Consider the following 13,345-nt stretch of genomic DNA (forward strand, 5'->3'; position numbering starts at 1 on the left):
AGTTAAACCTTTTTGAACAAAAATTAATATAAGACACTGTCTTATTTTTGGGAAAACACGGTAGTAACTGCGCTAAAAGTTTTAGGCAGGAGTGGAAAAATGCTGCAAAGTAAGAATAAAAAAAAAATAGAAGGCATCTGATTGGCTACAAATGTATTCGGCAGCAGGACAACCCCAAACATCCGGCCAATGTCATTACCAACTATCTTCAGAGTAAAGAACAAGGGGTCCTGGAAGTGATGATTTGGCCCCACAGAGCCCTGATCTCATCATCATCCAATCTGTCTGGGATTACATGAGGAGACAGAAGGATTGCAGCGAGCCGACATCCACAGAAGATCTGTGCTTAGTTCTACAAGATATCTGGAACAATCTCCCTTGCTGAGTTCCTTCAAAAACTGTGTGCAAGTGTTCCTAGAAGAATTGATGCTGTTTTGAAGACAAAAAGGGTGGTCACACCAAATACTGATGTGATTCATATTTCTCATTTCTTCAGTCACTTTGTGAATTGGATGAAAAAACTATTAACATTTCTATTTTTGAACTTTTCCAACTTTGTGCAGTATTGTATATGGTCCCCACTAAGGTGCATAGCATCTTCCCAACCACCTTGATATCCTGTTTAAGAGGTTGCCAGACCCCAGGCACCACCCTATATGTCAAACTACTGTGAGGACATTATATTGTGTTTTAATGTCTGCAACTTTTAACCTCGTTAGTATAATAGAAAAAAACCTATGTGGAGTATTCACCTTCTGCGGTATTTCACTACAAGAACTCTCTAGGTTTCTACATCCGCTTGACCAGCTGGTTTGAAAGTCTTATAATATCACATCTATTGGTACCGTTCTCTTTCCAGAGGACTAATAATAAACCTTATTGCTCCACGATAAGTGAACAATGAGAACCTTAGCCACTTTTTTGGTCTCTTCGGATAAGTTTGTTTGCTCTCTGAATTAACCCTTTGCAATCCTATTTTGGATTCAGGGTTTCCTAGGGGGCTTTTCTCTTTCTGCCATTATACAATGGCGCCACCTGCTGGCTAGAGTCAGTTCTGTATTATTGCTGATTGATTGTTCTCTATGTCCCATGTACTATTGTGGACCTGTCTACTTGACACGTTCTACGCTTCTACTGCTCACTTCTATCATACAGTAAGTGCTTTTATTCAATAAATACCTTTCAAACAAAAAACTAGAAGAAAAGAGCTGCCGCTGAACCAGAAGGACCACTAAGGACTTTTTTTTAATGCCATTACTATAGCTAAGCCTCCACCCCATTTCTACCAGGCTTATTCCCCACATCCGCCCCCATGAGAGGCTAGACGATTTACTCTCAGAAGAAAAGATGAAGACAGATAAGAGCGAGAAACATCAATAGATCTGTGATATATGTAAGGTGTCAGAGCATGAAGGGTCAGATCTTCACCTGGTTTGTGAACTTGCGCAACGGCTCATTAACGTTTTCTCAGAAAAGCCATTAGGTGCAGGTTACAGATGTACAGCGCAAGAGCCGAGAGCTTTGAGAAGCCTAGCCGTAACATCACAGGAAAGTTTTACCAGTGATCCAAGTTTAAGTAAACTTTTTTCCCTCTTAACGTTCTCCATATTCGAGCTGTTGGGTCTGTATTATAAGGTTTTTATCACTGGTAGTTTTAGAGATGGTATGTTTCCATTATTTTTGGAGTGTAGAGTAGCGCAGTCAACTGTCAAGAAAAATCCAGTACCTAGAAGGAGTTGGTACTGTTGTACCTTGTCTCCACCGCAAGTATGGGTGGACACCTGCTGATGGGCTGCATACACCCAGTGTATGGCCACAAGCTAATGATTGGCTGGCTGTAGCAAGCTCCTAGCAGCGGATGCAGGGTGAGGGTTAGTTAAAGTGTTAGGCTTACATTATTAGTGTTTACAGCTAATAATGTAAGCCTAACACTTCAACTAACCCTCACCCTGCATCCAAGGCGACCCGTCCCTGGCAGCCTACCATCATCTCGGGCAACAGCTCTGGTCCTGGCTGCAGCGGCCGCAGGGATAACCAGAGTGCACATGGCTGTGCGGTGGTGAGAGGAGCGTGCACCATACTGACAGTGGTCCCGGCTGCAGAGGGACCAGTAGCGGAGATGACAGTCTGGGGGGGAGAGGAGTGGGGACCCCCAGTGACAGCGCTCCTGGCTGCAGCAGCCACAGGGGGAACGGAAGGCCGCATGGCAGTTCGTCGGGGAGAGCAGCATGGAGCATATTTATAACGGTCCCGGCCAGCAGCGGTTGATGGGGGGATGGGAGTAGAGTCTGCCGGGGAGAGCAGCAGGGAGCTGAGTGACAGCGGTCTTGGCTACTGCGGTGTGCAAGGGGTATGAGTTTGGCATCAGGGGGAAACAAGCTGGCCCCGGGTACTGTTGTATTATGTCAATATAGCCAATCACTAGCTTGTTGGCGTACACTGGGTGTATACAGCCCATCACTAGGTCTCCACCCATACTTGTGGTGGAGACAAGGTACAACAGTTCTGAATGAGTTGTCATTTTGCTTGAAATCTTGGTCTGCAGTTACATCTCGGGCAGATATACAAATGTTTAGAGTTGTGGTGATTAGATGAACGGTCTTGCCACCTGAGGCCCTAAAAGTGGTTCCAGTCTTGGCCCATAAAAAAGAGATAGAAAAGGGGTAGAGCAAACTGTCTGTTGAAATTCATTGGAGAGAAGCACTGGGCTACCAGTATTGTTTCTCAATTTGCCCATATAAAGGCTCTCGGAGGCTCCTTGTGTGTAGTGACCTCCTCCTCTGCTTGTGTAGAGCTTGTTGGCCACTAGACGCCTCTACGACCCAGAGATTTCACCCGGTACCAGAGTCTGAGAGGGGCGCATTATTGGGATCTGAGAAGCTGGATGGTTGTATCAACGAATTTTCCCCCACCGGGGCCATTCTGACCAGACTGTTGGGAACAGTGAATGTGTGAAGTGATCAGGGTCAGGATGCCCTCAACAGACCACCAGTAGAGAGGAGTGTCTATCATCCGACAAGCACAAGCAGCTCCAACTGTTTTGTTTTCCGCCATCTAGAGACAGGTGGCGCCATCGTTACACCCCTGAGTCTGTCGGAAACAGTCCTTGACTGAAGGACATTTGGTCTCACAGGGCCCATAACATGTACTGCCTTTAAATAACCACCCTTTGTCACCTCTGTTTGCAATGGTGACTGAACACTGAATTTGGACTGCTACAGGATGGAATAAAACATGTATGGGACCATCTGGGATGCCAACTTCAACAGCCTATGAGTTGCACGATCTAGAGGGTCAATGTGGACCAATATGTGTCAGCATAACATATCGACCTAGTATGTGTCAATGCCCGCCCATTATCACATCTTGTATCCAAGCTAACGGTGGTACAATAGAGTACTAGAGCCTCCAAGCCCACCCATATCACATCTTGTATCTAAGCTAGAGGCGGCTAAACAGGGTACTAGTGCCTACATGCACGCCAGTATCGCATCTTGTATCCAAGCTAGAGGTGGTACAACAGGGTACTAGTGCCTACATGCATGCCAGTATCACATCTTGTATCCAAGCTAGAGGCGGTACAACAGGGTACTAGAGCTTTGATGTCCTCCCGTATCACATCTTGTATCCAAGCTAGAGATGGTACAACAGGGTACTAGGAAGTAAACTTTCATTCTGTGGTTGGCGTGGGCTCTGAAGTGAACCTGTGCCAGCGGGAGTCAGCTGAGAATGCTAGCCGGCCTCCCGTTGCAACACTGGAGATCAATGAGAACATCGATCCCCACTTTTAACCCCTTACATGCCACGATCAATGTACATCATGGCACGTAAAGGGTTTGCAGATGGATGCGTGCTCCCTATATGATATCACCAGCCCTCCGCCATGAAATTGCAGAGGACCTATAGGTTGTCATGGACTGCCATGGCCTGTGAAAGCATTATCAAAGCTTTTATGTTTCAAGTCCCCTACAAAAACATAAAAATATAAAAGAAAAATAGTGTAAAAAAACCCCACTGCTTTACACACTTTCCAGTTTGTATCATCTTTTTTTAAACCCACATATTTGATAATCTCAAATCCATCAAACATCATATCCTAAACGACTTGTACTATAAATTAAGCGCTGCGGAATATGTTGGCGCTATACAAATAAAGATTATTATTATTATTATTAAATGGAATGCACTATTTATCCTGCGCGACAAAAAATGTTAAAAGAATCCTTAAAAAAATGCTTATTTTGTTTATTTTGCAATAAAAGTAATCAAAAAAGCTGTATGTACCCCCAAAATGGTACTAATAAAAACTACAGCTCGTCATGGCAAAAACAAACCCTCACGGAGCTCCGACCATGGAAAAATAATAAAGTTATGGGACTTTGTATGCAATGATGTAAAAAAAAAAAAAAAAAAATGGGTTTTTAGTGTGCAAAAACAGAAAAACCTAAAAAAAATGTAATAATTCTGGTATTGTCGTAATTATACCGGCCAACAGAAAAAAAATGGATCATGTCATTTATGCTGCATAATTAACACTGTAAAAAAACCCAAATAAATAAAAACCCAAAAAAGCAGAATTGACGTGTTTTTCTTCTGGCTCTTTAAGGAACATAATAAAAGTTCTACGATACATTATAAGCACCCAAAAATGGTACCAATAAAACTACAATTCGCCACGCAAAAAACAAGCCCTCAAATGGAAAAATAAAAAAAGTTATGGCTGAAAAGTGGAAATGAAAATCCACCAAAAAATCATTGTGTCCTTATTGTCAAAATGGGCCATGTCATTAAGGGGTTAAGATGCAGTAAATCTAAAGCTGTTGCTATGTGAAGGTGTAACAGTGTTATATGAGGGGATGCCAAGATGGTCATACATGTAGAAGCTTCTGAAGAATACCGCAGTCAGTCTCTCCCTAGTCTGAAGTGGCTGATAACAGAATAGAATAGAAGGCATTTGTCTAAGTGTAGAGAAGATAGACTGCAGACTGTTCTATACTGATTGGGGGGGGCTTGCAGGAATCCATGCAGCCGCCGCAAACTCAACCCCATTAACGTGTGTGGAAGTGATCAACTGCAGAAATTGCCGCAACGAATATATATTTGGTGTCACTTTAACTTGTGTACATTTTACAAATCAAGAGCTCCCCCTGGTGGCCATACTGTGCATCACATGTTAGATTCTGGTTGCATTAATGGAACAACATGCAAATTAATTTAACATTAAAGGGGTTGTCCCGCGCCGAAACGGGTTTTTTTTTTTTTCAACCCCCCCCCCGTTCGGCGCGAGACAACCCCGATGCAGGGAGGTAAAGAAAGCTCACCGGAGCGCTTACCTTAATCCCCGCGCTCCGGTGACTTCTCTACTCACCGCTGAAGATGGCCTCTTCCTCCGTGGACCGCAGCTCTTCTGTGCGGTCCACTGCCGATTCCAGCCTCCTGATTGGCTGGAATCGGCACGTGACGGGGCGGAGCTACACGGAGCTACACGGAGCCCCATAGAAGACTGCAGAAGACCCGGACTGCGCAAGCGCGGCTAATTTGGCCATCGGAGGCCAAAAATTAGTCGGCTCCATGGAGACGAGGACGCTAGCAACGGAGCAGGTAAGTATAAAACTTTTTATAACTTCTGTATGGCTCATAATTAATGCACAATGTACATTACAAAGTGCATTAATATGGCCATACAGAAGTGTATAGACCCACTTGCTTTCATGGGACATCTCCTTTAAAGCCATTTTCTCGGTGGGTCGGTAAGATTATAACAATACCAATCATATATATATAATTGTATTCATTTAGGTTTTGTCACCTTTGCAGAATTATTTTTTTTCCCAAAATTATTTTTGTGAGGGCTTGTTTTTTTTGTGTGATGAGCCGTAGTTTTTATTGGGACAAGTTTTGGGGTACATACGGCTTTATGTGATCACTTTTGTTGTTTTTTTGGCAGGCAAAATGAACAAAATAAGTATTTTGGCTTATTTTAAGTCTTTTCTTTACGGCTTTCGGTGTGCAGGATAAATAGCGGTGTCCAATGTATTGTACAGGACATTATGGATGCAATCATACCAAACACGTGAGTTGGAAAAAAAAAATTATAACCAAAAAGGGGAAAGTGCGCAAAAAAGGTTTTTTTAATTACTATTTTTTTACCCTTTTTTTTTTTACATTTGTATGTCCCTGTAGGGAACTTGAATCTGTGAAGCTATGATCGCTATGATAGTACACTGCAGTACATCTGTACTGCAATATGCTATCGCAGACCCGGGCACCATTGTCAAGTATCCACTTGTCATGGCAAACTATTGGCCCTCTGTGATTACAACGCAGTGGGCCAATGACATCACTGAGGGAGCGCCCTCTCTCTACGAACCCTTTACGTGCAGAGATCAACATAGATTGTAGCATGTAAAGGGTTAACAGTGCGGATCAGTGTTCTCACTAATCGCTGCTTTTGCAGACGGCGACCGGCCATCAATCATAGCTGGCTCCTGCAGCGATTGGCACGGGCTAAGCTTCTAGGGCTGTGCCATCCATAGGTCATAAGTTTATGTCTATTTAAAGGGACATCTTCACAGACAGCATGTAAAGTTACATCCTGTAGGGGGCAGGGGTAAAAGTATAAACAAACTTTTTAAAAACTTTCTGCATATCAGTGACATATCAGGCGTTCTGATTGGTGGAGGTCTTGTCAAAACGAACAGGCAGAAGTGCTCAGCTGTCATTGCGGGCAGCGTATTGACTTTATAGACTTTCTGTAGAGCCTGTAGACCACTTTGAGCAGGGATGGACATAGCTGAACAGGGACAGCTCTCAGATGAACACTTCTGCCCATTTGTTTTAGCAATTGGTGGGGGGCTCAGAACCTGGATCCCCATCGCTCTGTACTTCTGATGTCACTATGACATATCAGAAGTTTTTTAAATGCTTAATTGCCCTTTAACCCTTTCCAATCCACTGTCTGACATCTAAAGACATTATGATTTAAGGCTGTACAGCTCCGATGTTGGAAGACGTCCGTCGGGGTTCTCTTACTGTATATTGTCAGCCTCTCTGCTGTCAGAGCTTATCCAACGTGTCACCTCATGCAGTACTGGCTTTAGCCAGCAGATAGCGCTGTTCTATAATGGCAGAAAAAGAGTAAGCCCCCTAGGAAAACCAGGATACAAATTGGATTGGAAAGAGTTAACGTGTGGTTTTCTAGGTACCACAGCGGGATTACAACTGATGAAACATTTCCCAATAGCTTTCATGCAAACCCCAATATCTGTCGATAGCGCCCCATATCACACAGGAAATCGAGGGGTGAAATTTACTCGTATGACAGTTTCCAGGGTGGATTCATACGGGGCTAGAGCGCAGATCCCTCTAGCCCCGCCCCCTTCTCTCTCCCTGCTATGGAGAAATCCCTTGGGGAATCCGATGCTAAGTAGAGAGGTTGAGGGAGTCCCCTACTGCCCCCCACTGCTGGTAAATTGTCCAGCAGTGGGGTTGGAGAAATTCTCGGCTGCTTACAGTGGGGCAATTAAAATTTGCTGCCCAGAAGCACATTTTAAATGTCCCGCTGAAAACTCCTGTTAGTCCTCGTGGGGATTAAGGGAACCCCGGTAGGTAAACTGAACCCTCGGGGCTTCCCCTCATCCCGGTAGCGACTAACATGACTTTACAGCAGGACATTTAAAATGTGTTTCTGGGTTCAGCGGCGCCGCTGCTGTTTGGAATTCCCTCGGTCGGCAGAAATCCTCCTAATGACTTGTAATCTTCTTTTCCGAGCGTCCGACACAGCTAAACTCCAGCTCCCATAGGAGTCTATGGAGACTCCTGCACATCACACACCAAAGATAGGTCAGGTCTAGAGATGAGCGAGTATACTCACTAAGGCACATTACTCGAGCGAGTAGTGCCTTAGCCGAGTATCTCCCCGCTCGACTCTAAAGATTCGGGGGCCGGCGCGGGTGACAGGTGAGTTGCGGCGGGGGAGAGCGGGAATGAGAGATCTCCCCTCCATTCCTCCCCGCTCTCCCCCGCCGCTCCCTGCCCCCCGAATCTTTAGAGATCTTTAGGCACATTACTCGCTCGAGTAATGTGCCTTAGCGAGTATACTCGCTCATCTCTAGTCAGGTCCTATGTTTTCTCGCAGCACGGATCTTAGATGCAGGCATTGCACAGCATGTCCTTTCTTTGTTAGGTGCGAGTTTTTCTCATCCGAGCATTCCTATAGGAAACTGTTGGTCCTAATAGATACAATTTTTTCATGCGCCTATTCTGCGCAAAAACGACGCCCGTGTGAATGAGGCCCTAATTTAGGAAAGACAAATCTTGGAGGAATCTATTAGCATCAGATGTGTCCCCCTAGTAATCTGCTAGTGAGTAGCCTGTACTCCGTATACCAGGTTTCTGCTTCTCCTCCTCTCAGACTCCTCAATTTGCAGCTGAAACTGCATGTTGGACCCAAAGCTCATTGATATCCGAGGCACCTTCATGAGGCAGAAGCGATCACACAGCTCTTCAGCCGACACATACTGGGAGCAGTGGCACCTGTGGAGGACATTGGACATCAGCTTAACCAAATATGTTATATATATATATATATATATATATATATATATATATATATATATATATATATATATATATACACACATATATACATACTCACACAGTACTGTGCAAAAGATTTAGGCAGATGTAGGAAAAAATACGGAACAGTAAGATTTTTTTTAAAAAATAGAAGGCATCTGATTGGCTCCAAATTTATTCTGCAGCAGAACAACCCCAAACATCCAGCCGATGTCATTACCAACTATCGTCAGAGTAAAGAAGAACAAGGAGTCCTGGAAGCGATGATATAGCCCCACAGAGCCCTGATCTCACATCATCCAGTCTGTTTGGGATTACATGAAGAGACAGAAGGATTGGAGCGAGCCGACATCCACAGAAGTTCTGTGCTTAGTTCTACAAGATGTTTGGAACAACCTCCTTGCTGAGCTCCTTCAAAAACTGTGTGCAAGTGCACCTACAAGAACTGATACTATTTGGAAGACAAAGAACGGTCACAGCAAATATTGATTTGATTTAGATTTCCTTTTAGTTCATTCACTTTGCATTTTGTTAATTGACAAAAATTAACACTTATTTTTCAAGATATTCTAACTTTGCATTTCTTTTTTTACACACCTGCCTAAAACTTTGGCACAGTACCGTAGATATGTACACACAATGTATGATGTTAAGCCAAACTGAGTCACTTGACAAAAGCATTTTTTACATTACTTATCCTGTACTGATCCCGAGTTACATCCTGTATTATATTCCAGAGCTGCACTCACTATTCTGCTGGTGGAGTCACTGTGTACATACATTACTTATCCTGTTCTGATCCTGAGTTATATCCTGTATTATACTCCAGAGCTGCACTCACTATTCTGCTGGTGGAGTCACTGTGCACATACATTAATTATCCTGTGCTGATCCTGAGTTACATCCTGTATTATATTCCAGAGCTGCACTCACTATTCTGCTGGTGCAGTCACTGTGTACACACATTACTTATCCTGTACTGATCCTGAGTTACACCCTGTATTATACTCCAGAGCCGCACTCACTATTCTGCTGGTGGAGTCACTGTGTACATACATTACTTATCCTGTATTGATCCTGAATTACATCCTGTATTATACTCCAGAGCTGCACTCACTATTCTGCTGGTGGAGTCACTGTGCACATACATTACTTATCCTGTACTGATCCTGAGTTATATCCTGTATTATACTCCAGAGCTGCACTCACTATTCTGCTGGTGGAGTCACTGTGCACATACATTAATTATCCTGTGCTGATCCTGAGTTACATCCTGTATTATATTCCAGAGCTGCACTCACTATTCTGCTGGTGCAGTCACTGTGTACACACATTACTAATCCTGTACTGATCCTGAGTTACATCCTGTATTATACTCCAGAGCTGCACTCACTATTCTGCTGGTGGAGTCACTGTGTACATACATTACTTATCCTGTACTGATCCTGAGTTACATCCTGCATTATACTCCAGAGCTGTATTCATACTTTAGCTAGCTTTAGAGTTGAAATTTCCCAGAATTCCGTGCTGACTGACATTGTGCTATTTGTTCTGTTAATAAAACTGAATTCTAATAGAACTGAATCAAACTTAAAGTATTTAGCTTCTCTTGAAAACCCCCTGATATCAACGGGGAAAAACAGAAATTCTTTATTCAGTTTAAATTACGCTTTTCTGCTCCAAAAACATGGCAAAGTTCAAATGGAAATCCCTAGCACAGATGTGAAGGAGTCCTGACAAATCAGCAGAGTCAGAGCAGTCGCAGCACTTACCCCCAAAAGAATGGTCAAACAGCCAGTTCACGGTTGCAAGCTGAAAAGAGCTAAATCCTGGCTCTTAAAATGACCGTAGTAGAAAAACTGTAAAATTCAGCAACAATCCAAACAGCAAAAGGAATCTTCACTTAGTCAATCATTACTTTTAAAGGGGTTGTCCCGCGAAAGAAAGTGGGGTTCAGCACTTCTGTATGGCCATATTAATGCACTTTGTAATGTACATCGTGCATTAATTATGAGCCATACAGAAGTTATTCACTTACCTGTTCCGTTGCTAGCGTCCCCGTCTCCATGGCTCCGTCTAATTTCAGCGTCTAATCGCCCGATTAGACGCGCTTGCGCAGTCCGGTCTTCTCCCTGGTGAATGGGGCCGCTTGTGCCGGAGAGCTGGTCCTCGTAGCTCCGCCCCATCACGTGTGCCGATTCCAGCCAATCAGGAGGCTGGAATCGGCAATGGACCACACAGAGCCAACGGTGCACCATGGGAGAAGACCCGCGGTGCATCGTGGGTGAAGATCCCGGCGGCCATCTTGCTAAGGTAAGAAAGAAGTCGCCGCAGAGCGGGGATTCGGGTAAGTACTAAACTTTTTTTTTTTTTAACCCATCCCTTGTGTTTGTCTCACGCCGAACGGGGGGCCTATTGAAAAAAAAAAAAACCCGTTTCGGCGCGGGACAACCCCTTTAATGATCACAAGACATGGATTACAGCAGCAACGTTTCGATCCAAAAAGCAGGATCTTTCTCAAGCTAGCCATTACACAGACTAACACACAATATATAGATTCCTTTTGCTGTTTGGATTGCTGCTGACATTAATAGTTTTTCTACTGGAGTCCTGACAAATGTATTCACTAACAAAACTTTTATGTGGATATTTTTTAGACAAAATGTAACATTTCGTTCAAACTGGATACATCATTTAGCCAACAAGCAATTACTGATGAATGAGTCAGCAGATATACAACAAAGGTCAGGCTACATTCACACTAGCGGCTTTGCAACTGATCCCGTCTCATTGAGACCGTAAAGGAAATGAAAAGTTCCTGTAAGCTTTCGGCATTCAAGTGTTGGTGGCTCTTCAAGGAATGTGGCTCGGTGGTTAGCACTGTTGCCTAGCAGTGATGGGGATCCTAGGTTCAAATCTCATCAAGGGCAACATCAACTTTGAAAAACACCAGCCCATCACCCTTCATCAGAGTTGAACCTACAACTCCAGCACCGCAAGGCAGCAGCACTGAGCCACCACACTTGTTCTATCATTGCTATAGCATGAAAAGAGCAAGAAGAAGCTAATACAGACATCACGCTTGATCAGATTTGAACCTACAATTCCAGCACTGCAAGGTAGCAGTGCTAACGACTGAGCCACCACGCTTGAGAAGAACACACACAATCTCTATGCAGATGTTGCCCATAGTCAGATGTCAACCTAGAACCCCAGTGTTACAAGTTGTGGTGGCTCAGTTGTTATCACTACTGCCTTGCAGTGCTGGAGTTGTTGGTTCCAATCCGACCAAGTGTGAAGTCTGGATGGAGTCTTTCAAAGTTGATGTTGAACTTTTCAGATTTAAACCAAGGACCCCCCCAGGATTGCAAGGCAACCGTGCTGACCACCAATAGAAATGATAACAAGATGGTCTTCCGGTTCCATCTGTCACCCATTGATTACAAAGCAATAAAAAAAAAGGATCCATGTGTTTTCCATTTACGAAACTGGAAACAAAAGTGATCGAGTTTAAAAAATGGAGACGGAAAATATTGAAACTGAGCACCTTTAGCTTGAATGGATCTCCAGAAGCTTGAAAACGGAAATATTTTCTTTCCACAACGGATCAGTGAAGCGGAAAGCAAACCGCTAGTTTGAAGAGGCCCTTACTGATGACTCTTGTTCAAAAGTTATCTACCCCCCTCTTCCCACACACACATACACCCCACACCCCCGCCATGTAATGGTCACCACAATATCACTGAGACTCACATTCCCAGCTCTGCGCTGAGCTCTCCGCCCTGGAGGCCGCAGGATGGGGTACAATCATAATGCTCCGGGGAGACACACTTCCTTGTAGCGGAGAGGCGCACTTTAGCGCTAGAACAGCGTTCTTCCACCTGCACAGTAATAAGGTACATAGAGAAGAATTGCATTCCTTTGGAGTAAAGACTACAATATTTGGGGGTATAGACAATGGTCAAATAAATAAGGGGGTGAATAGAAGGACATTCTCATTCACTCACAGCTCACATTTTAAGGAGATGGAACAATCTATACGGTAGCTTTGTGCCAGAGGCGTAACTTGAAGCTCTCGGGCCCCGATGCAAAACTTGTAACAGGGCCCCCAACTATAATGCTTTATTCATAGTACTGGGCTCCCTATATGGAGAAGAGAGGCCGTATGGGCCCCCTAAGGCTCCTGGGCCCGGGTGCAACCGCATCCCCTGCATTCTCTATAGTTACGCCCCTGCTTTGTGCCTATGGTTACTCATTCTGTATAGTAATGGTCACTAGCTGGCACAAATTTACAACTCCGGGAAACAAAGTAGACCTTGGCAGGAGAAAGCTGCGAGCAGAATTTAGGCAACAATTAGCGAACCTAAAGGTACTTTACACTTACCAAAAAAAGGGAACATACAGAAGAATCCCAGAAAGTGGCCATTAATACTATGGAGGAGCGATGCACGGGTACTGATGAGCGACCACTCACACATCTTCCTTCTTCACACGGCTCTTTGCACACGCAAAATCTGCACGCTCAACACAGAGAATGGAACCCACTGATTTCAATGTGTTTATTCTCATAAGTGTGTTTTGCGTACGCATTTCATGCGCACGGGGAATAAAGGACTTGCTCTATTTTCCTGCATTTTGCGCAGTATAAGGGTGGATTCAGACGACCGTATATCGGCTCGGTTTTCACGCCGAGCCGATATACGGTGTCCTCATCTGCAGGGGGGGAGGATGGAAGAGCCAGGAGCAGGAACTGAACTCCCGCCCCCTC

The 13,345-nt window shown here is 44.2% G+C and overlaps 1 protein-coding gene across 1 annotated transcript in view; it reads right to left on the reverse strand.

The window, feature by feature from the left end:
• The window catches only part of LOC136632041 (uncharacterized), an 83,401-nt gene that overhangs the window by 42,648 nt on the left and 27,408 nt on the right, over window positions 1-13,345 (reverse strand). Inside the window, exons 6-7 of the mRNA XM_066606608.1 lie at window positions 12,331-12,458; window positions 8,388-8,535 (exon numbers count right to left, since the gene is read on the reverse strand). Coding sequence (XP_066462705.1) covers window positions 8,388-8,535; window positions 12,331-12,458 — 276 coding nt within the window. The remainder of the gene's footprint in view (window positions 1-8,387; window positions 8,536-12,330; window positions 12,459-13,345) is intronic.

This window comes from Eleutherodactylus coqui, chromosome 6 (assembly GCF_035609145.1).
Source record: "Eleutherodactylus coqui strain aEleCoq1 chromosome 6, aEleCoq1.hap1, whole genome shotgun sequence".
NCBI lineage: Eukaryota > Metazoa > Chordata > Amphibia > Anura > Eleutherodactylidae > Eleutherodactylus > Eleutherodactylus coqui.